Source organism: Halichoerus grypus, chromosome 11, assembly GCF_964656455.1.
Source record: "Halichoerus grypus chromosome 11, mHalGry1.hap1.1, whole genome shotgun sequence".
NCBI classification, from domain to species: domain Eukaryota; kingdom Metazoa; phylum Chordata; class Mammalia; order Carnivora; family Phocidae; genus Halichoerus; species Halichoerus grypus.
In genome coordinates this window covers 40,594,160-40,619,912 of record NC_135722.1, presented here as the reverse complement: position 1 = coordinate 40,619,912, position 25,753 = coordinate 40,594,160, and the positions used below count along the sequence as shown (strand labels likewise).

The 25,753-nt window shown below is 35.6% G+C and overlaps 1 protein-coding gene across 16 annotated transcripts in view; it reads right to left on the bottom strand.

The window, feature by feature from the left end:
* SOX6 (SRY-box transcription factor 6) overlaps window positions 1-25,753 on the bottom strand; it is a 605,015-nt gene that overhangs the window by 115,567 nt on the left and 463,695 nt on the right. For 10 of the 16 annotated variants that reach the window (XM_078058353.1, XM_078058351.1, XM_078058356.1 and 7 more), the window contains one exon: window positions 9,287-9,410. In XM_078058353.1, coding sequence (XP_077914479.1) covers window positions 9,287-9,410 — 124 coding nt within the window. The remainder of the gene's footprint in view (window positions 1-9,286; window positions 9,411-25,753) is intronic. The other 6 variants (XM_078058357.1, XM_078058360.1, XM_078058358.1 and 3 more) reach the window with 1 other exon arrangement.

Below are 25,753 nucleotides of genomic sequence, written 5' to 3'. Positions count from 1 at the left end.
TCAAATTTGTCTCTGGATTTGAAATGCTTGCGTGAGGATCCATTCTTTCTAAATTTGTACAAAGGAAGATGAAGCCTGTTGGAACAGGTTGGCTTTAGGCACTACTGTAATCTGGCCCTTGCTACTTCTAGTGTAAAAAGACAACCTCCAAAAGCCAATTTGGGAAATAATGCCCATTCTGTAAATTCATCTTTCCAGCCTTCTAGATTTTCCAACTGACTATTTTTAACTGAAGATTACAGAACAAATACAAAACAGGATTTAAAACCTATGGAAAATTTGCCTGACATTAGTTTCACTTGTCACAATAGGCAACATTCCTTTGGAACCAAAACAGCTCCACAGCAAGAGTCTCTGAATGAGAGAAAGTTCCTTTTTTTAATTTTCAAGGAAAGTGAAAAGTAGTCAGAACTTATTAAAACTTAAACACAGGAGAAGGGGGAACTTGTACTAAGAACCTAGGACCCATTAGACTCAGGCTACCTCCTGCCAGAATACTCCTAGCTTCTGTAATTAAATATAAATTTCATTTTTATTAAGAAGTCAAAAATCTCATAGGTAAAATTCTGTCCATTTACTTTGATTCTTCAGAAAGACAAGGGACTGGATTATTTAGACTGTAGTCTCCTGGGATATTAACTTCAGAATTAACCTACTGAGGAAATCATTTAGAGAAGCTGGCAAGAGTAGAGAAATAAAAATACATTAACCTAGGAGACAGGATTCAATGACTTTTCAGTAACTGGTTCAAAATCTCACACTTCATTTTCCACCCTCTAAAACGGAATCAAAATACACTACATATCCTGAACTATCTCACAGATTATTGTGTGGTGGCATCACGGGATAATGGTAAATTATCTGAGTTGCCAAACAACGTATAGGTAGACCCCACCTTTATAAGCTATCCTCATTCTTGCTACAATATGGAAATATTTCAATCACAACCACCAGTACAGACTTGGACATATCATTTTGCTTCTTGCCTGGATGTCTGCATTGAGAATAGCAAAATGTTACAACATCTCTATATTCTGAAACAATGCCACAATCAATCTGACTTTATCTCTGTGAGGCATCACACTGCAGAAAAAGTTAGCAGGTAATGAATGACACACTTAGGATCCTAAAAATAAAATGCAACCTTCAATTTGTTCTGAGGACAATCGAACAAAAAAAATTGGCAAGGATTAAAGTATATATTGCTGAGATCACCATACTGTTATTTCTCTTGCTAAATTTCTCCTCTGTTCATCCAAGAATAGATCAATGATGAGAACACTCTTGATCCCAGGGCATTTTCTAAGAACATATGCATTGTTTTTCATACCTTTAAAGAAGATAAGAATCAAGGATCAATCTTAATTTCTTCACTTATTTCATAAGACTGTTGGTCAATCATATGAAAATCCATGGTATTTGTCACAATAGCAATTAAATAAGTGAATGTGGATAAACTGATATAAATCCATCCATTACGGGGCATCTGGGTGGTGAACTCAGTTAAATGTCCAACTCCTGGTTTCCGCTCAGGTCATGATCTCAGGGTCATGAGATAGAGCCCCACGTTGGGCTCCATGCTCAGCGTGGGGTCTGCTTGGGATTCTCTCTCCCCCTCTCTCTGACCCTCCCGCTCATGTTCTTTCTCTCTCTCTGTCAAATGAATAAATAAATCTTATTAAAAAATAAATAAATCCATCCATTACAAGAAATCAAAAAATATCAACTCAAAGTTCATGCCTTAATATAGCTCACCAATGATATAGCTTCCGTATGTGATGAAGGGCATAGTTAAAGTAATCTTGATCTCCAGAAAACTAGGTTAGTTTATGTGGATGTGCATATTTTCTTCTTGGACCTCAAAACTCTTATTTAAAAATGGAATTACTAATCTAAAGAACCTCAGAAAAACTGCCTTGATTTCAAGTATATAAATTTAATTTTTCAAGTATTCCAGTAATAGCGGTTATAAACCTCAGCTTTACATATTCTGGAAGAGGTAGAAATAGCTAGCATTACAAGATGAATCCATCTTGGATGAATCCATACATATAAATCACATATTTTCCACAGCAAATAAAGAGCTAGACTTTTCTTAATATCATACACACTTAAACCATGTCTGCAAGGGTATAAAATATCAAATCAGAGAACTTCAGTCTGAATTCTATCTCCACTAGTTTCTAGATGGGAAAGCTTGGAAAGTTTAATCAACTTATTTGACTATTCATATCTTTTTTCTTTTAACAAAATAGATATAATGCCACCTATATCTTAGAGTTGTAAAGAAAATTAAATAAGAATATATATACACATATATATATTTATATATACATATACACACATATGTACACCCCCAACATATATATGCAAATAAATGGTACTCAGTAAATGCTAATGAAACAAAGGAATTCAAAAGAAGCACTGGATAACAGTTTTATACCAAAAAATTACACAATCTAGAAGAAATGGACAAATTTCTTAAAACACACAAATTACCTAAACTGACTCAAGAAGAAATAGAAAATTTCAACAGACCTATAACAAGTAAAGAGATTGGATCAGTAAACAAAACTTCTCAACAAAGAAAAGCCCTGGACCAGATGGCTTTGCCAGTAAATTCTCCTGAACACTTAAGAAAAATTAACACTAGGGGCACTTGGGTGGCTCAGTCAGTTAAGCAACTGACTCTTGGTTTCAACTCAGGTCATGATCTCAGGGTTGTGAGATCGAGCCCCATGTCAGGCTCCACACTGGGTGTGGCGCTTAAGATTAAGATTCTCTCCCTCCCCCATCTCTAAAAAAATAAAAATAAATTTTTAAAAAGAAAAATTAACACTAATTCTTCCCAAAACTTTCAAAAAAAAAAAAAATGGAAAGGAAACCCTTCCTAACTATAAAATAATGAGGCCAACATTACCTTAATAGCAAAGTCAGATAAAGACATCACAGGAAAGAAAATTACAGATCAACATCTTTTATGAATATAGATGTAAAGCCCTCAAAAAATATTAGCATATTGAATCCAACAGCATATTAAAAGGATTATTCACCATGACAAAGCAGGATTTATCCCAGGAATGCAAAGGTGGTTCAACACTCACAAAAAGATCAATGTAATACATCACATTAATAGAGCAAAGGGGAAGAAAACCACATAATCATCTCAATTGATGCAGAAAAGGCATTTGACAAAATCTAACACCCTTTCAGGATAAAAACTCTTAGAAATTTAGGAATAGAGGGAAAGTTCCCCAACACGATAAAGGATATTTATGAAAAATCCACAGTTAACATCATACTCAATGGTAAAAGACTGGAAAGCTTTCCCTCTAAGATCAGGAATGATATAATGATGCCTGCTTTCACTGCAGCTATACAACATTATACTGGAAGTTCAAGCCAGCACTATTAGACAAGAAAGAAAAGAAAAGAAGGAAAGGAGAAGAGAGGAAAGGGGAGGAAAGGGGAGGAAAGGGAGGGAGGGAGGGAGGGAGGATGGGGAAGAGAGAGAGGGGGACAAAGAGAGAGAAAGAGAAAAAGAAAGAAGGAGGAGGGAGAGAGAGAAAGAGGGGTAAAGGGAGGGAGGGCAAAAGGCATCAACATTGGTAAGCAAGAGATAAAACTATCTCAATTTGCATATCACATGATCCTACATATAGAAAATTCCAAAGAATCCACAAGAAAGCTACTAGAGCTAATAAACAAATTTAGCAAAAGTTGGCAATCTTGTAAAATTAACACACACAAATCATTTGTTTTTCTATATACTAGCAATGAACAATCCAAAAGAAAATTAAGAAAGTATTTCTATTTATAATAGCATCTAAAATAATTAAATACTTAGGAATAAATCTAACCAAAGAGGTGAAAGCTGAAAACTATATAACATTGCTGAAAAAAATTTTAAAAGACCTAAATAAATGGAAATGTTCATCAGCAGGAAGACTTAACATTGGTAAGATGTCAATACTATCCAAAGCAGTCAAGAGATTCAATGAAATGTCTATCAAGATTCCAAAGATCTTTATCATAGAAGTGAAAAACCAAATCCTCAAACTTATATGGAATTGCAAGAGTCCCCAATAGCCAAAACAATCTTGAAAAAGAATAAAGTTGGAAGACTTACAATTCCTGATTTTAAAATTTACTACAAAGTTACAGTAATTAAAACAGTATGTTACTGGCATAAGAACAGATATACAGACCAATGCAACAGAATAGAGGGCCCATAAATAAGCCCTTATATATATGGTAAATTGATTTTTGGCAAGGGAGCCAAGAATATTCAATGAGGAAAGAATATCTTTTCAACAAATGGTGCTGAGAAAACTGGATATGCACATGCAAAAGAATGAAGTTGAACTCTTACTTTAAATAACATATAAAAATTAACTCAAAAGGATCAAAGACCTAAACTTAAGTACTAACACTATAAAACTCTAAGAAGAAAACACAGGAGTAAATCTTTGTATTTGGCAACAATTGCAAGGCTATGATAGCAAAAGCACAGGCCAAAAGAAAAAAAAAGATAAATTGGAGTGCTTCAAAATTAAAAACTTCTGTGCATCAAAAGATACTACCAAGTATGTGAAAAGCTAACCTAAGAATAGAAGGAAATATTTGCAAATCATGTATCTGATAAGGGATTAATATCTAGAATATATAAAGAACTCCTGAAACTCAATAACAAAAAGCAAACAGCTTAATTAAAAACTGTACATAATAATAAAAAAAAAAACACTAAGCAAAGTACTTTCTCTGAGAAAGATATACAAATTTCTAATAAGCATATGAAAAGATGCTTAAAATTATTAATCATTAGGGAAATGAAAATCAAAACCACAATGAGATACTAGTTCACATCTACTAGGATGGCTATAATTTTTTTGTAGAAGGTGGAAAATAACAAGTGTTGGTGAGGATGTGAAGAGATTGGAACTCTTGCATTGCTGGTGGGAGTATAAAAGGCACAGCCTCTGTGGAAAACAGTTTGGCAGTTTCTCAGAGAGTTAAACACAACTACCATATGACCCAACAATTCTACTCTTACATAAATATCCAAAAGAATTGAAAGCAAGGACTCAGATGTTTGTATATCAACGTTCACAGCAGCATTATTCACAATGACCAAAATGTGGAAACAACCCAAGTGTCCATCAACAGATGAATGGATCAACAAACTATCTATCTATCCATATAATATATTATACAATATATATATATATATATATAGACACACACACACATATACACACAGACATAGACATATATACACAATGCAATATTATTCAGCCATAAAAAAGAATGAACTTTTGATCCATATTGCAATATGGATGGACCTTGAAAACATTATGCTTAATGAAATAAGCCAGACATAGAAAAACAAATATTGTATGATTTCACTTACATGAAGTATCTAGAATAGGCAAATTCATAGAGAAAGATAATAGCATAGAGGTTACTAGGGGACAGGGAGAGTTATCATTTAATGGACACAAAGTTTCCATTGTAGATGATTAAAAGTTTTGGGTATAGATAGTGGTAATGCTTACACAACAGTGCAAATGTATTAATGTCACTGAATTGTACTTTTATAAATGGTTAAAATATTAAGTATTATGTATATGTATATGTGTGTGTGTGTATATATATATATATATTTCACCAGGATTTTTTTCTAAAAGAAGCACTAGGTATACTTGTAAAATTGTTTTTGGTCATTAGGCAGAGGGATAATATATCTCAGTCCAATGCTCAGTTTTTGGACGTTTCTAATGGATAAGGATGTAGTTTAATATTATTAAATTTACTTAGTTTCATAGTCAGACTTTACCCCCAAACCTAGTGCCTTAGAATTTTCAAAGAACTCACATACATTGTAAGAAATTTAATCTTCACACCCATACTGAGCAGTGGACGTATTTTTTAGATGACAAAAATGTGAGGCTCAGCAAGGCTAAATGACATGTTCAAGTAAGAATTAAATAAAATAATCCATGTAAAATATTTAGCACAGTGTTTGGCATGGAGCAACTTATTCAGGAGGCTTTAGCTATTATGTTATAATAACAAGTGGGTGGAAAGCCAGGGGCAGGCAGAGATCCTACTCCCAGAATCTCCTAGGAAGCCAAGGGGGCTGCTCCAGCAGCAATTATTTTAAAAATCCAAACTACACAAAGTCCACGGGTCAGCTGCACCATCCCTGGCGTGTGAAGGAGGCTATCCATTATTTTTATTTTATCGCCAATTCAGTCCTGTCTGATATACACATTGCCAGCTAAATAGGCTTAATCTTTTAATTTTCTCAAATATAGGTGCTTAAACGCATTTATCTTGCCCTGGATTGCTGCATCTCTGTTTCATGATGTGAAAGAGCAAAGCAACCAAAATTCTGTGGTGTATGTTCTGGGCCCTGATGAGTTTTTCTAGAATGATGTGTCTAATTATATAACCTGTTTAAAAAAAAACTAAGGGTTAAAACTCAATAAAGCTATGTCTACAGATATTAATCTGATAGATATTCCCCCTGAAACTGCACAATCCCTGTAGGCCACATGGCTTCTCAACAACCCACCGAAGTTTGGTGTTTGCTGCATACCAGGACCCTGATATGCCCAGAGCAATGTGTAAAATTATCTGAAGGGAAGAAGGTCCATAGCCCTAAGTGTATTTGTTTAGACTATCCAATAATGGATTCAGAAACAGTCAACTTTGACAGTGAACATCACCCCCAGATAGCCCGTGCTTTCTAGAAATCAAGACAATTATTCAATCAGCTGAAGGCACAAACACTGTAGGATTGTTTTTAGGTTATGGGAAGGTGGAAAAGAGCAAAAAGAGAGCCATTTATTTTGTAATTTATAAAGACCAAGACAGTGATTGCTCATCCTCTTGTCCAAGGGACCAAAATATAAAGTTATGCCACCATTTCATGTCTTTCAAATGTGACAGAACTACTCTCTTCTAAAAATTTAATCATTGTTTCACATGTATTTCAAGTGAAATTATCATAGCTCAGTTTGGAGCACACAGTTTTCCTAGTCCAGACTCCAGTCCAACACGACTCTACTCCCCCAGTTCATGTGAAGGACAAAAACACTGCATAGATTAAGTTGCCCGAATATGTAATTTCTCTGCTAATTACATAAGAACAAATAATTTGAATCCTTTTAAATATAATTTGTATATACAATAAAACCCAGAGCAGCCAAAATATTAAGAATTTAGAGTTCTGGTTAATTAAATCCTCTGACGTAACTTAGGGGTCACCAGAAAATACCTTATTTTATCAGCCTTGCCTGTAATTAAAAATTGTGCTACATGCCCAAATCCATGTTATGCCTTAACCAACAGGTTTTAGCCACCGTAATCACACACAATTCTGCTACCCCTGAACACCACAGTATGTGCACATGTGTTGTTCGACGGAGATAACACTTCTGCGCAACACTCTACCAATCTCCATATTCTTCTTAGTTACTACAGTTTCGTCGATGCTGTGTGAGAAGAATTTTTAAAAAGTGGTCCAAATTCATTAACTATATAACAGTACATTCCCCCATGAAAAATGGCATTATTGTTTTAACAAAATTAGGTAAGTAACATGTCGACTATGTCAATGTTATGCCCAGCAGAAAATAAGGCTCATACCCAATTTTTAAATGTGAAGCATTTTAAACTTAGAAGCACTAAAATTAAAGAAAGGGTTTCTACAGATGAAAAGGTTTCTAACACTGGTATAGGAATGACAACTCAGATTCAGGGTAAACCAGTAAATTTAGCTTACATCAATGTTCCAAAGGAAGTCAAGACAGAGAAATAGTTCAGAACTACTTAGAGAGATCAGGGAAGGACCGAACCACTGCACTAACAGAAACATAGTCTCTGACAAAATATACCCCTGTCCTTAATATGGATATCAATTTCATAGGGAATATACCTTGCTCTAAAAATCCTGCTCTAGAAAAATCAAATTCTGACAGTTTAAACAATAAAATTTTCTTTCATTGAGGTATCCCCAAATCGTTGGTACAACCAGGTCTGACTAATTTGTATCTGAGGAATTTTCAAAGTCAGTCCTTAAAATGAGCCAATTCCTTAACATCTCTATTCCTTGAAACCTGTGAGTTCTGACAGGCATCCTACCTTTCCTCACAAGGAAGGTGGTAATCTACCAAATGCAAAAGAGTAATCGATAGCATTAAGCAATTAAAATAGATGTTAAAATTCACTAGGTTTGTTTTTATGCTACTTAGTAAGCTTCCTTGCTGAGGATTTTAGTAAAGTGATTTATATTTTATTATTACTTTAAGCACATTAAAATGCCTTTGTTCACTTTATAAAACCTCTACACAAAGAAACCGCTGCACTCAGATTTGTTGCACTCAGATTTGGTGGTTAATATAATCAGGTTAATATGTTAAAAAGAACTTGACACGGAAATTATTAATGAGTAGAACAAGGTCACTACTTCTGAGTTGAGGTCACTTACAAAGAATGCACAAATGAAATTAAGGTTGACTTTATTTACTTGACTATCTTCTTACATTGGATTCCTTTGGCAACATATCTTTAAACATTTAAAGCCCTGTTTACAAGGAGGCTCTGAAAGAAGCTTCAAACCATTATGTCCCTAATTGAATTCCCCAGGAGTCCAGTAAACTCAGAGGAATAAAGAAAAATCATAACATTTGCTAAATCATCTCAAAACATATTTCACTGCAAGGTTATGTGACCTGTTTCTGAGGTTCAAAGATGAATGAGAAAATACTACTGAATGCTTCATTATTTAAACTCAAATCCAAAGGAATCTTACCTATTAGCGGTGAGCTAATTAAATCAGCCCCGTTTTAACTTTTCTTCCAGGAGAAATCAGACAATAAACAACAGTAACATTTTATAGTGTATGTGACCACTGTCCCAGAGCATGAAATCTCCCAGAGGAGGAGGAAAGGGTCTTTAACCAAAGACAATTATTCACAGTAAAGTTATAAGAGAGCGCTGACAAAAATTTGTGGTCCCCAGGGAAAGTAGCATTCTATCTGTGAATTCAGAACAAACCAGGTGGAAAAAGAGAAAGCAAAAGTTTTTAGCAACCAAAGAGTTTTTGAACGTGCCCCTCCTTCCCAATTAACTTCCCAATTCGAATTTTACGTGAAAATCGGCTTTTATGGATCGTTTTATTTGTAGCTCCTTTGTATGTGCCTGTGTTTGTTGTGACTACTAAGCAAAAACATGGGGATCTTAGCATTTCCAAAAGAATGTTAAATTCCTCTCTACTTACCTGGTTTGTATGTTATTCCAGGGGGGAAGAGGAAGCCCTGCTGGGCGGCAGCGGCAGCTGCCAGGGTCCGCTGGTCATGTGGAAAAATTGGGATCATGAGCGGAGGCATGTGACCCTGAACCTGCTAAACAGAAGAGAGCCTATGATCAGACAGAGAGCAAATGTATGCCAAGAAGTATTTGTTTTTCACTCCTGCGGCTGTGCTGGTACCCAAACAGCCACCCACTTCTGACCTCATTCCAAATCTGCTCCCTGAGAAAACGCAGGCGAAAGGTACCCAGACGCTGTTCTTAGATCCCATTAGCACTCCAAGGACACAACCTCCTTGTGATTTTGCCTCATCCCTGCCTCCACCAAATTGTGGGGAATGGTTTTCTTTTATCTTGGCTTTTTTCCTTTTTCTTTCTTTTTTTTTTTTTTAACAAAACAACTGGTGGAAGAAATAAGTTTGCTTCGTACACTGTGCAATGTTGAAAGGTTTTGCCCTTTCACCTGCTTTGCATTCTGCCCTTTATTGGGAAAACGGTGTTTAGTATCCTTGGTCAGAAAATAATGTCTAATTTTTATATATTCCCAAAGTGGTATCTCCCCAGTTTAGGTGTCTTATTTCAAAGCCTTACTGCATTATGTTAAACATATAGTTCTTCAGATTTAAGGCTACTACATCTTGGCTTCCAATTAAACTAATATTCTTTGCCATACACACCTCGATGTAACATATAAATTGCTTGTCTGGCTTAGCAGTTTTACAGCTTTATGCACTACCATGTGGCTCAGTAATTATGGAGTTGTATTCAGAGAGCATTTCATAATAAATCCTACTATATCAAATTTCATTTGACCTCAATAAATGTACCAAAGAGCACAAAAATGCAAAATAGAAAATCTTCTCTCTATATCAGTATTTGTATTCTATATAAAGAAAATAAGAGCTATGACAAAATCATGCCTGTGAAATCACATTTTAATTTCCTAGCTCCCTTTTTTACTCTATGCATGCTACCCTGATTCCAGGAGAGCATCACAGGAAGGTTTTGTCCTGGCTTTTAGTGCATGAGTTTATAGGCTGAATACAGGACTTTTGTTATTTAAAGATCAAAACTAGGATGTCCTAACAGAAGTGATCTTTAAATTCAAAATGGGTCTTTGGGCTCTTTACTCATATTAAAAAAAAAAAAAAGAAGCTGCATTATATCCTGTTGAAGATACAAACACTTACCAGTAATTCTACCAAACCCAAACCCTTCCCCTGTTTAAATTCTTAAATCTTCTCTTTAGGCAAAATTCTGGATACTGGCTGATGACCCTGTTTAAATAGCGCCAACTTGCCTTGTCCTGTCCCTGGTCCCTCCACAGCCAGGGACATGGTGCAAAAATGCTTCTGTGTGGGTCTAAGAGGTTTCATTTACCAACAGTTTTTCTCTAGGGAAAGCCCTAAGATGTGGGTTAATAAAGGGCAAGCAAAAAATAAACACTTTACAGTATTTTTCTGAATTCATTTCTCAGGAAAATCAACTTATAATAAAAAGGTCTTTGTGCAATTACTACCTTGCCAGTGGGGCGTGAAAGAAACTAGCTTTGGGCAGCTATTTCTACCATTTTAGCTGAGGTAAGCCCGAGTCTTGTACATTAGAGTACAAACTTAGCCTGCGTAAATTGGAGCTGATCCCCTCGTGCCCAGGTCTTGCCTTTAACCCTGAAGAAAAGCACTAGGTTTGCTGTTCAACTCCAGCTTGCGGTGACCTGATGCAAACCTGAGATGTCAAAGATGAGGGCACTGTTCTATGTCAGAAAATAAAACAGTCTTTTTTGTAGGTGACTGTTGTTCAGTGCAAGAGTAGATCAAAGGAAATCATTTCATTTACTTCTAGAAATATGGTTCCTAGCATGTACCTAGAACAGCACAGATGCTTCATGCTCTAAAGGAGAACAAGAAAATGAGAAGTCTAGGCATCGTATTTATTTATTCTTTCCTTCTTTTTAATGAACATTTATTAAGTTATTCTTACGTTCTTCAGAAATAGCTGAAAAAATGGGGGCTATTTAGCTTGGGAGAGGGAAGATACAAGGTTATCTTCATATGGCAAAAGAAGCAGATTAAGTCTGAGAGGTTAAAAAGGGTGGAACAAGACTCCGAAGAAAGAGATTTTAGGGAAGCTTAACGCAAAGAAGAATTTTCTAAAAATGAGTTATTCAACAAGCGCTCCGATTAAAGAGGTCATGTGTGTCATCTCCCTAGAGGTGGTTGAGTAAAGGCTGTATACATACGGTAGGGATAATTTAGAGGGTAAGCATAACTAAAACCCTAACTAGGTAATGGCCTATAGAGCCTTTTCAATTTTATGATTCTGAGTTTTTTCAAACTCAGCATTAGGAAAATAATGTGATGTAGTCATTCCTTTATTCATTCGTTCACCACACATTTGTTCAGAATCTACTATGCCTACAAAGTCTTTGCTGTCAAACACCTCAGATCTTAAATCTATGCACTGCCATTTCCTTGGCTGTGTGATCGTGAATGGTTACTTAACCTATCTGTAATCTGAGTCTATTTCTTCATGTAAAAGTTAACGATACTGCCTTACGCGGTTACTGTGAGGATTAAATAGACCAGAAAAGTAACACTTTTGGCACAGCGATTGGCACATGATAGGCACTTGGGAGATGTTAGGGCCTTGCTTTGTTCTTACAATAGTTGGCATATTCAATTCTAGAAAATTATCAAATTACTGAAAAGAAAGAACAAGAAATAGCGGCTCTTACCCATAACTCTACTTCAAAAAAGAAAACATGAACCAACTAAATAATTCAGTTTGACAGGCAGAGGCTTGTCATGTTCTTAGCAGACACCAGGCCTCACAGAGCATTATCCCATCCCAAGTATCTAGAAAACCATGAAAAAGAAGAGGTGGGATTACAAGGATCATGTGAAGATGGAATTTGGGAACTTTAGTGTTATTCATTAAACAGCATCTTAGGATGAAAACATAATTTTACTTCTACATTGATGCCCAAGCTCTTCAGATCATGAGACAACATAAAGGCATCAATGGCAATTAAGCATCAGACCTTGATTCTTGAACCTTGGAATATCTGAAGATATTTCTTTCGTAACTAGCTATGTACATGAGATAACTAAGTAAACCATCTAGGGTCACCTTCAATGCCAAAGAGCTGTAGGTGTTTCATATTAACGTAAGTTGTAAGAATTTAGGGAAGTTCCTGGGGCGCCTGGGTGGCTCAGTCGTTAAGCGTCTGCCTCCGGCTCAGGTCGTGATCCCGGGGCCCTGGGATCGAGCCCCACATCGGGCCCCCTGCTCTGCGGGAAGCCTGCTTCTCCCTCTTCTACTCCCCGTTTGTGTTCCCTCTCTCGCTGTGTCTTCCTCTGTCAAATAAATAAATAAAATCTTTAAAAAAAAAAAAAAGAATTTAGGGAAGTTCCTTCCATCCATCGCCATCTACAAAGCAGGATAGGTTAGAAACTTTCAATGCTAACTATTAATTCAGAGGCAGTTTCAATAAATTGAGGCATAAAGTAAATAAGAAGGGGGACAGAAGACATGGTGAAAGCAAAAGCGCTGATAGAATCAGAGTTGGAATAGAGCTTAGAGTTGATCTAGCCTAGTAGTTTTCAAAGTGTGGTACCTGACCAGTAACATCAGCAATGCCTGAGAATGTCATAAAAGCAAATTATCAGGCTCCACCCCAGACCTATGAGTCAGAAACTCTGGGAGCGGGGTCCAACAATCTAATATTTAGACTAAAATTTAATCCAGGGCCATGATTCTCAAATTTTAGCGTGTATCCAGTTCAGCCAGAGGGCTTATTAAAACAAAGACTGGCCGGCCCTACCCCTGGAGCCTCTAAACCAGTAGATCTAGATGGGGTCTGAGAGGGTACTTTCCTGGGAAGTACCTAGGTAAAGCTGGTGCTGCTGGTCCAGGGACCACTCTCTGAGAATCACTAATCTAATTCAAACCTCACAATTTACACATAGGGAAACAGGTGGCTAGAGAAGCTAAAAGACATGGCCTGAGATCACAGTGCCTATGACAGGGCTGGATATGGAATCTAGAACTGCTCATCACCCTGACCAGTGCTTTTTCCACTACATCGCATGGACTTCCAGTGATAGAAAAGAGAACTCACATGTGTATGCTCTTTGGGTAGAGAAAATCTGGAGGTCTGCAACCAAAAATGATTTTCTATTTCAGAGGTGTATTGTTGGAGTATGGATAGTATGTCATTTAGTTTCAGTTTGTTCTTTCTTCTCTCTTATTTTGTACCCAGAAAAATTTGATCACAAAACTACTGTCATTAATTCCAATAACTTATTATAATACATTCATTAGCAGTGATCATTTAGCTCCAATTGATAAAATTGCCCTTATTTTAAGTAAAACAATGATGTGAAAAATCAAAGTGCCCCTTATTAAAGACAAGCCAAGATAGCCAGTAGCAATTAGAATCCAGGCCAAGAGAAGATGATGAAGCATTCCTGTCATACCTCTAATAACGGAAGTAATAATAGTGATGATGATGGTAATGATAATCATCTTCTTCATCACAGCCGCTAATATTTTCCAGCATTTCCTATGTATCAAGCACTGAGAAAGTGATTTACATGATCTAGCTCATGAAATCCTCAAAACTCTGTGAGGTATTTACTATTATTCTCCTCTTTCATTTAATGAGGACAAAATCATGAGAGGCTAGGTAACTCGGCCAACTAGGAAGTGGTAGAGCCAGGATTCAAGTCCAGTTGGTCAGGCTCAAAGTCTACACTTTTAAGTGCCATATTATATTAATCATCAAGTCATCTTTTGCTAAACAGACCTAAATGAGATAAGGAATATAATTCTTTGTAAGAACAACTGACTGGAAGTTTGATAAATATAATTGTAAATTTGCATGCATTTGCAATAAATAATACAGAGAGATCCTATGAGTCCTCTCCCCCAACTGGTAATAACTTGAAAAACTGTAGTACAATATCACAACTGGGGCATTGACATTGATACAATCCAACTCCCTTATTCAGATTTCCCCAGTGTGATATTGTTTTAAAGGAATTATGTGTCTTAAAAACTCACAAGGGTAATGGAGGTCTATGAATACTTCCAACTACCATCTTTTATAGAAAGCTGACCAGCATGGCCCATTGCAAATAATATGAGAAGAAAGCATGTATTAAAAGCAACAATTTCCCCCTTTCATAGTCTTCCATTTATTGTACTTATTAGAAAATTATTGAGTGGAGGTGGGACAGGAATGGAAAGCAAGGACAAGGAAGGGAGGAGAGATAAAGAGGGTTTGGTAGCCACACAAGAATCACATAAACATCTAAAATATTTTCCTCCTATGGAAGTTGTGAATTAAGTTTACTGCACTGAGTGTCAGGGCTGAAGGCAAACAAAGAATTGTGATTATACAGAAAAGCCCCACCCTGCTCTGGAGAATGGTAAGCCTGCCTTTCTCCTTTCTTCCCATCATCCTATTTTCCCATTTGATGACATGCCAGGGAAGGCAGTCACATTGGAAACAGCAACTTCCAAAAATATTTTACTAAAGAATAAAAACTAATAGAATTCCCCTCATTCCATCAAAGAATGACCAGTCTCCACATGTCTTTTCCAAGAAGTTATCAAAATTTCAAATAGTGTCATCTTTTCTTGAAAGCGTAGCTTTCCCTTAGCACAAATTCAAAGATCCTTTCATTATTCCATAGGTAAAACTGATGTGGTTAATACAAGGAGGAAAATTTGATGTGGCCAAAAATATATCTCTGAGCATGAAGCTGCATTATTTTTACTGCTTTGCAAGTCAGCACTAACAGGCTGGGTAATGAGAAACCAGGAATTCCATCATAGGTGAAGCTTAGTCAGTGCGTCATGAAAGAAATGAACTGCATGTACCAAAGCCCAGTTGTCCATCAATTTTAAACTTCCACAACCCCTGACCAAAGTGTTGCCCTTTTGGAGAAAGTGGGGAACACATTCTTGATCAAACAGGCTACATGCCCAGAAATTTTAATTGCTTGGTGTTCCACACATCTTTCAGACAATCAAGACAGCAGCAGATGCACGTGAAACACTTAAGTTCTGTCTCTTCCTATTCGTAAAACAGCATTGTTGCATCAACACTTATCCCCTTTGTTTTCTCTGTGCTAAGTTGTTGATGATGCCATTTTTTTGCCATCTGCCCCAGAGCTTCATTAAAGATACATGAATGGGCTAACTGGCCTGATATCTTGTGAGGAACAGGTGCTATTGTTTGTCCCTGAAGACTTGTACTAAAGATATGACTCAGAATACTTGAGAAAGAGCATCTGCAGCAGTCAGTCAGAGAGCAACTTGGCAGAGACCTGGCTATGTGCTAATATGCAAACAGAGTGACACTCGGGGACTCATTTTCTCTTTCATGAAGATTATTTAACTTTTTGGTGATGGGAAATATGTATTTGTATTGAAAATCATGAGCATATTAATGCCTATTACTGAGTTAAAAACAGTGAGCAAGTGAAGATCATTTTAAAGCTTATTTCTAGTGAATCATTCCTTATGTGGTTTAATTGAAAAAAGCTTCTTAATCTGTTGGAAGGAATGTTTCCAATGTTTGTAAATGATGACAGAGAAAGGGAGACAGAGATAGAAAATACAGAATGAGAAAGAGCAATCGGAGAGGGAGAGGGGGACGTGGAGGGGATTTCCTAAAGGCCCTCTTCTTTATTGCAAAGAATAGCTGAGTCATTGGTATAAAGTGTTACCACTGTACAAGCCAGTGTCTAGAGTGAAAGAAATAAAGGACCCAGAAACCTTGCATGAAAAGCCTTCAAGGTCAGAGAGGTGTCTTGTTAGTGCCAAAAAGTACATGCCAAACTGTACACGGATCTCAGTTAATTCTGTAGAGTTAGAAGAGGAAGGATCTCATTGATAGGATGAATTCATGCCTTAACACAAAACCTTTTCCAACCCATTTTTGCCTAAAACCTGTCTAAAATATTGACTATGCTCTGTCCTGCCTTAGAAAGCATGATGCGGTAGTCAGCATATTGAACTTCTCTTGGTTGGCCATAGTTGGAAGTATACAAAGGAGTCTCATATTGTATAAGGCCTACTGCTTATTAGTTAATTGTTTCAATTCATTAATCATCTCTCACCAAATAAAATGAGTGTCCTGAATGGCCTGTGACATTTATACTTCTATATGCTCCACTACTCTTATCACAAGGCTGAGAATATAGTAGGCATTTTGTGTCAACTGGCCCATGTGAGAACCATCCAAGTAAGACCTAAGAACCAGTTTTCTGAGCACCAATATCCATAGAGTAGTAAATGGTATACCTATCCATAAGTAGGTGAATGAAATCAATGACTTTTATTATTAAAAATAATAATAATAAAGTGACTTAAAATAAACCTTGGTATCACCTTGTTTGCTTTTCATTTGTCTTATTTAGCAAATCTCTGGCTGCTACAGCTGATAGAGGATAGCAAATCTTTGCTTGTAGAGAATCTAGCTAGCTCTAGCAAGAGAGAAAAATCAACTTTCATCAGGAACAATTCTGGGACAGGAAAGAGTATTTGAGAACACAGAGTCCCATCTTCCCAGATGTTTCCCACCAACTTCCAATGGATACACATTGAACAAAAACATAGCTGCATCCTGGAGTCCTGCTTTGTTTTTGTTTGTTTGTTTGTTTGTTTGTTGATGGCAAAATATTCTATCCCTTCCCCCCACATCTCTGTCTCTCTCTCTCAGGTCCCACCAGGATAGTACACAAAACACCTCATTACCATTGTTAACATTCATCTTTAATATAATGCAATTGCTTCCAAGAACTTTTCATACTACTGCCACCACTCCTTTCAAAATCCTCACTAAGAGCCAAGAAAAACCCTGGAAAGGTAGAACAAATTCAAGATATTATAGTTCAAAGACATCCTTTTAAAAACTCAGGCTTTATTCTTTCAAAGTCTTATGTTTTAGTTTAAACCTTAATGAACAGCTAACTTTACACTTATGACATATGCTTTTCTCTATGTATATTATACTTTAATAAGAAGTTAATTTAAGGAAAAAAGAAAATAACTTCAGCAGTTAACTTGTATTTACTCATTTACACTATTAAATATATGTAATAAAATATCTAAAATATTCACAGGAGAAATAGAAAAGATATATCCTGCCCCCAGCTTCACTATGTCCCCACCCTCACTACGAGTAAGACATGCAAACAAAGCATTCTTTTACTGGTTGGTCTTTATAAGATAGTTGTTTAAATCCACATCACAGTTTAGCATTTTCCAGGTCCCTTCCTTGGTTACACAGGACAGAAAGGCTCACTGAGAGGAAGAGCACAATGACTCCTATCTATCAGGTCAATAGTCCATGTTTTAAAAATCTTCTTCAGGTGCATATTCAGAGAGAAATGTTAATGGCCCTGAAAGAGTCAATCCTGTCCTTTGCATTAACACCTCTTTTTATATTCTCAGCATACTGTACACACCGACTCGATTTGCATTTTCTAAAATGGGCAAATATCTCATTAATCTACCAGGATCATCAGTAGTCAAATGTCATTATTTTATGTTTCACTCATTTGTACATTTTCTGTTTAAATATTGAATTTTCAAAGAAAAGAACATGGATTTAGCGCTAGCGTAATCATAATTCCTAGCATCTTTTACTTATCTGTCCCCTTATTCTCTGAAATAAAGAGCTCCACATTATAAGATGACCTCTTAAGCTCCCAAGAAACATGCTACTTCACAAAGGAAGTCAACAGTGCCTGTCTTCAATCAGCTATTCAGCAGCTACTTTTTGAGCACCTAGCACTATCTGACGGTACTGTGCTAGGTAAGCACTGGGAATATAAAGATGCCATAGAGAAGTCTATAGCCTTATTTTATCAGGTAGTGGTGTTAGGTTTGTTTTCACTTATATAGTAGTATAAATCATCCAGTTTGTCCGCTTACTTTGGAATAGGGTCAACAGAGAAAGGAAAGCTATGCTTAAAAAGAAAACTAAATTACAACAAAAATTCCATTAGGTATCTTTCCATAGTCTTCCTATAGCCTATAACCTAGAAAAATTTTGAGAGTATTTATGAAGACAAAAGTCAGATTACTTTATAAAATGGATGATAAATGTTAATTAAATGTGTTCAAATTATCTTACTATGTTTTAAGAAACTCTCACCAGGAGGGAAGTAGAATATCCTGGCCATAGAGAAATTAATAAAACATGTTATGCAAAAGTAAAATTTATGATTCATTTGGAATTAGATATCTACCACCTTTTCAATCCATACAAATGCATAATCTTGTCAATTAAATATTATTGTTAAGGTCTAGTAGTATGTTAAAATCACTTTAAAGTGCAACTAAGGAAAATTCATGTGTGTTTATTACTCCTTAAGGATCTATTAGTGGGTATTTTATTCAGATTCGTGCTGTAAAATCTGCATAAACTCAGCATATTGTTATCCCCATGTGTGCATTTGTTTGGTTAAAGCAGAACAGCAAATCTCAATTTTTGCAACTTCTGGAAAAGTCAAGAGAACTAAAACAGTCTTAATTTTAATCAGATACAAACAGTTATCACTACAGAAGTGAAGAGTTGACTATTATGCAAATAGTCACAGTTAGTGGTCACCAGGCCATCACAGAAGACTGAGCTATTCAATTACTTTAGATATTTCCAAAGACTAGTGAAGATGAATGCTTCTTATCCACCCTGTCTTATTTCCACAGGAGTATGAAACATATTAAAGACTAATGATTGTTGTTCTCAAATGGAAACCCCATTAAATACACAGTGATCAAAATGTTTGGCCAAGATGGAAATTAATTTTCTTCAAATTTTGTATAAATGCCATATAAATATGGTAACATTGTGAAGAATGCAGCATTCCTTTCTTAGTAACAACCAAATTCAGATATAAACCTTTCATAAACTTTTGACCTGTAATGAAGGCAATCTGGCTTTACCCCTGAAGTATTTTACACAAGCTTATTCTGTTAGCAATGACCAGAGTTCAATTATTAAATTCCTCCTCCAGAAATGCAGGTTTACATCTTAGACTACAGGTCTTGTTAAAATTATGCACAACTTAAAGGCAGGGACTTTGTATCTCCCCAGGGCTTAGTAAAAGTCCCTCTTTTGCACAGAGTAGGGACTCAACAAATATTTGTAATATAAACGCATTAAAGATTTTCCATTCTCCGTTATTTAAAAACTAAGCCACAAGAATTCTGATTTTTTAATCTTCTGAATCAATTCAAAGTCCTTTTATCATTTGCAATCCTCAAATCGAAGCAACAGAAATATGCATCTGTTCCAAACATACTTCATCACAGCAATCTTTTCTTTTGGCATGCCATGGTCGGATTTTGAAGTCCACTAGTTGGTGTGAGAATACAAAAATTGACTTTATTCATTCATTTGAAAATATTTTTTAATGACTGAGCTCTCCTAGCACATCTGTTGAAACTCTTCTATAGTATAGAGAGGACTCTAAGCTTCTTTAATAATTTCATCATCATCAATTGTAATCCTTACTGACAGAGATAGTAAGCTCTTCTCACCGGAAGAGCCAAGAATACAGTTTTCCAAAACAATAATAAAAAATGTTTCTTATATCACAGTGGACTGGTTATACAACATAGAATGAATGACAGAAAAATATTTAAGCATCAGCTATCACGGAGAATAGAAGCAGTTTCATCTGAAACTATAGGCCTGAGAAATAAGCAGTGAACTCTGAACAGAACATAAATAAGATGTCTAAGTTAATGACAGCTGGGACTCAGCCATGGCAAGCTGACCTTCCCTAGAAGTATCAATGAGAGGGGCACCTGGGTGGCTCAGTCAGTTAAGTGTCCTTCGGCTCAGGTCATGATCCCAGGGTCCTGGGATCGAGCCCGAGCCCAAGCCAGGTCAGGGGCTCCCTGTTCAGCGGGGAGTCTGCTTCTCCCTCTTCCCTTCCCCCTTGTTCACGCTCTCTCACACTCTCTCACTCACACTCTCTCTCTCATAAATAAATAAATAAATCTAAAAAAAAAAAAGTATCAATGAGAAATGGTGCCTGTATATGTAACTGGGGTGGGGGCCAGAGAGGTAAAGTAAGGGGATCTTTATAAAGAAATGGATACTGAGTAAAAGCATAAATAATAACTATACCACAAATGAAATAACATTGAGGTTTTCACACTCTAATATTTTTAGTGCAAAAAGTTAATGACAGGCAACTTCAATGTCATTTTGGAATGTAACCTACAACTACTGCCCTGTCCTCAGCATCTATACTTCTACTCATACACACACACACACACTTTTACACCTGCTACCCCAACTAAATGCACAAGTGTGTCAACGCTGAAGATGATGTAAGGATAAGCTAACATGTTGATTTAAAGAGACACTTTCTTTATTTTTGTATTTTTATTTAGTACTATGTTCATATTAAATAACTTAGATACGATAAGGAAATGTCGCTATTAAAAAAGGTAGGGTCCAAACTCCCTAGCCTAGTCTGGCATTGAAATCACCCTACAAGATGTTCTTAATGTACCTCTCAAGGTTGTTTTCCTACTACCTTCACCATCTTTCCTCTCTTGCTTTCAATAGCTTCTAAGTCTTTGTTCAAGCCATTTCTTCTCACATATAGAATGATCTTTCCTCTCCTCTTTGCCTTCCCATAATTCAGCTCAAATTCAACTCCTCCATGAAAATTCCTCAAGCATAAGTTTCTTTCCCTTTGTCAAAATTTACCCTGCACCTACTGTGTTGAATTTTTTAATGTTTTTCATTTCAATTTGACACTATTCTAGGCACCAGGGACATAGGAATACACAAAATCCCCTACCGTTATCTACTAGGAAAGACAGACAACATACAGATGAATGTATATATGTATGTATGTGTGTATATGTATGTTTGTATACACACACATGAGCAACTATATAAAAAATAACAGTTCATAATTGATGCTGTATCTTAATCTTCTTTATATCTGGAAAGGAATAGAAACCCAAGCCCATAGGGCACCTGGGTGGCTCAGTTGGTTAAGCAACCCGCCTTGGGCTCAGGTCATGATCCCAGGGTCCTGGGATCAAGCCCTGCATCGGGCTCCTTGCTCAGCGGGGAGCCTATTTCTCCCTCTCCCTCTGCCTGCTGTTCTGCCTGCTTGTGTTCTCTCTCCGTCAAATAAATAAATAAAAAATCTTTAAAAAAAAAAAAAAAAAGAAAGAAAGAAAAAAAAGAAACCCAAGCCCAAAAAGAAATGGGATGATATGCTGGTCCACTCAGGTCAATTAAAAAAATAAATAACCAGAATTCAAAATGGAAAATAAATACATTGAATTTTCCAACATTCTTAAAGTAAGCAATCCTACTAAGAAATTCTAATATTCCCTTATCCTCTATTTTAATGTATTAATTTTTACTTCACTCCATCTAAAACACCGTATTACACATAGCCCTTGATGACATTTCTTAATGGTAAGCAAATAAAGAAAAAAGAGCATTGTATGTCTTAGATTTAAAATTTTAGCCAATCTTCTGTGCCACCAAAAAAATAAAGGTAGTATTAGATAGGTTTGTCCTAATCACAAGATGTTAAGAAAAGAGAAATGAAATGAAAAAAAGACATGAGAGGAATGAAAAGAAAAATATGAAAAGAAATATAAAGAAAGTAAAGAGAGAAGAGAAGAAAGAGAAGGAGGGAGGAAGCAAGCAAGGAAGGATATTGTGGACTTTTAAGAAAAGTAGTGCTGTCTTTTATATCCACAATTTTTACCTGATAACTGCTACTCTGTCCCTCACACTTCAACAAATGTAAACTCCAAAGCCCAGTATTATAATTACCTTACAAATATTTTGCAAAGATCAAATGATTTATGTAAAAAGTTCCTTGTAACTTATATAGTAGTATAGAAATTGCTATAAAAACTTTAATTAAAGTTAATTATATTACAATAACATCAAGACCTATAAAATAGTTAGGTATAAATTTAACTAAGGAGGTAAAAGTTCTCTACACTGAAAACTACAAGGCACCGATTAAAGAAATCAAAGACATAAATAAATGGAAAGGTATCCCATGTTTATGGATTGAAAGAATTAATATCATTAAAATGTCAATACTACCTAAAGCCATCTATAGATTCAATGCAATCCCTATCAATATTTCAATGGCATTTTTTAACAGAAGTAGAAAAAACACTCTTAAAATTTACATGGGACCACAAAAGACCCCAGATGGCCAATGGAATCCTGAGAAAGAAGAACAAAGCAGGAGGTACCACACTTCCTGATTTCAAGCTATACTATAAAGCTGTGGTCATCAGAAGAGTATGGTACTGGCATAAAAACAGACATACAGACCAAGGGAACAGAACCGATAGCCTAGAAATAAACTTAAGCATATACAGTCAACTAATATGTGACAAGGGAGCCAAAAATACTCAATGGAGCAAAGACAGTCCTTCAATAAATGATGCTTGAATAACTGGATATTTGCATGTAAAAGAACAAAACTGAACCCATATCATACACTACTCACAAAAATTAACTTGAAATGGATTAAAGACTTAAATATAAGACCTGAAACCATGAAACTCCTAGAAGAAAACATGGGACTAAAACTCCTTGGCATGGGTCTTGGTGATGAATTTTTGGATATGACACCTAAAGCATAGGCAACAAAATAAAAAATAAAGAAGTGGGACTACATCAAACTAAAACGCTTCTGCACAGCAAAAGAAATTACCAACAAAAAGAAAGGATAACCTATGGGATAGGAAAAAATATTTGCAAACCATATATCTGATAAGGGATCAATATCCAAAATATATAAAGAACTCACCCAATCAATAGCAAAAAAAAAAAAAAAAGCCCAAAACCCAATTAAAAAATGGACAAAGTACCTGAATAGACATTTCTCCAAAGAAGATATTTGATGAGGCAAAAGGTGCATGAAAAGATGTTCAACATCACTAGTCATTAGGGAAATGCAAATTAAAATCACAATATCACCTTATGCCTATTATAATGGCCATCATCAAAAAGACAAGAGATAACAAATGCTGATGTGGATGTGGAGAAAAGGAAACCCCTGTGCCCTGTTAGTGGGAATGTAAATTGGTACAACCACTATGAAAAACAGTATGGAAAATTCTCAAAAAATGAAAAATAGAATGCCCATATGATTTGACAATTCCATTTCTGAAAATATATCCAAAGGTAATGAAAGCATTAACTTGGAAATATATCTGCACCCCATGTTCACAGCAGCATTATTTACAATAACCAAGCCATGGAAACAACTTAAGTGTCCAACTGATGAATGAACGGATAAAGAAGTTGTGGTATATATATAAAATGGAATATTATTCAGCCTTAAAAAAAAGAAGGGAATTCTACCAATTGTGACAACATGTATGGACCCTGAAGGCATTATGTTAAGTGCAGTAAGTCAGACAGAGAAAAGAAAGACAAATATGATCTCATATGTGGAAACTAAAAAAATGAAACAAGATAAAACAAAAAACTAAATGAAGAAAAAGAGATCAGACTTGTGGTTATCAGAGATGGGGCTGGAGGAAAGGGGAGCTAGAGGAAGGTGGTCAAAACATACAAACTTCCAGTTATAAGATAAATACTAGGGATGTAATGTACAGGATGATTACAGCTAACACTGTGCATAATATATAGGAAAGTTAAGAGAATAAATCCTAAGAGCTCTTATGACAAAAAGAAAAATATTTTTTTTCTTTATTCTTTTCTTCCTTTTTTTTTTTTTTTGTATCTATATGATAAGTTGGATGTTAGTTGAACCTACTGGGGCAATTACTTTGTAATATATGTAAATCAAACCATCAGGCCGTACGTCTTAAACTTACACAGTGATGTATGTCAACCATTTCTCAGCAAAGCTGGAAAAAATTAATTATAAAATATTTAATTAAATTAAGATGCATATATGTATTTTTAAACTTGAGAACTCATGAACTACTTTAAGTTGGAATTTAAACTGAAAATTGAAAAGTTGTGGATTTAGGTTGCTGACCAAGTTCGTATAAATGCAAGGACAGACCAACCTATCCGTGTGCCCTATCATTACCTATTCAGGACTTCGGAGACATGGGACTCAAAATAATATTATAATAACTTATAGAAATGTAGAGATAGATATTTTCTACAAACCAACTCAACCAATTTTGAGACAGTTTAACTTAACTTTATAAATTTCTATGGGTAATTATGCGAAACAAAGAGAGAATGAGAACCCCCACAAATAAAAAATAGAAAAAAAGAAAAAGACATGTCCCATGATACGTGAGTCACATAAAGTATCTATCCAGAGATTTAATTTTTGACTTTAGTGTGCACTACAAGTAGAATTCCTAAAACTGTAGTTACAAATTTGTGAACAGGCATTTTCCAAAATACTATTTATTACATTCACAATGATCTAGAATCATGATGATCTAAGCTATAGACATTTATTTTTAGTTCCACATGACAACTCCCAAATATGAATGACACAAAGCCCAGCTTTCTCTTTAACTCTTCTCAATTTAACAATAAAAAAGGTCAGGTTAGCTCCTTCAAAACTGCACTATGATTGTAGTTTCCATGGTAGAATAAGGAGTGGAATCTACATAGAAATTATCAGCCAATAACAATAGGTCTTTGTCCAGCTGTGACTACTTCCCTCTTCTACAACCAGTCCTTATCTGGCTCAGGAAATGGCTGTTTTAACTGACAGGTAGGAGATTAAATCTACAGCTGCTGAAACACAATCTCAGCTCTGTTAGATAGGCTTTCATTGAAAAGCACTACAAACACATAATTTGTTTATGTTGTACCAGCAATCTCTGACAAAGCAGACTGTCTAGCTGAGACAAATGTGGTTAAACCCATTTATTGTATTATTTCTGCTACACAGAACAAGCTCTTAAAACGCAGAAACTAGACAAGGCACAAAGCTCTAGCTGTCTAAAGAAATCAAGAATAGATGACTTCTTGTTACACTAGCCCTTTTTACACAGAAAGCATGTTCTCCCCTGGAAAACATCTATTCCAATTTCTCTTTTAAGTAGGTGGTTCAATTATGTTTATGCTTTCAGTTTTTAAAGTTTCTTTTGTTCCTTTCAGCATAAACAGGCATAAAATCACCTAATCACTGAATATCTCTAGATTTAAGAACATGATGAATATTTATAGTGCTATATCACCTCCTCAAAAAAATACCCATAATGATAAATTCTAATGACAATCCACCCTTTTTCAATATTTATTGAAAATTCTTATAATGTTATTTGATTTATTTCACTTGATTAAAAAAAGCTTTGCACTTTTTTTTTTTTAATCAAGGAGTCATGCACAGAAATACCTAATTTTATAAAATAAAAGTCAAGGGGGAGGTTTTAACAGCAGTAACAATGAAAGCTGCTAGCC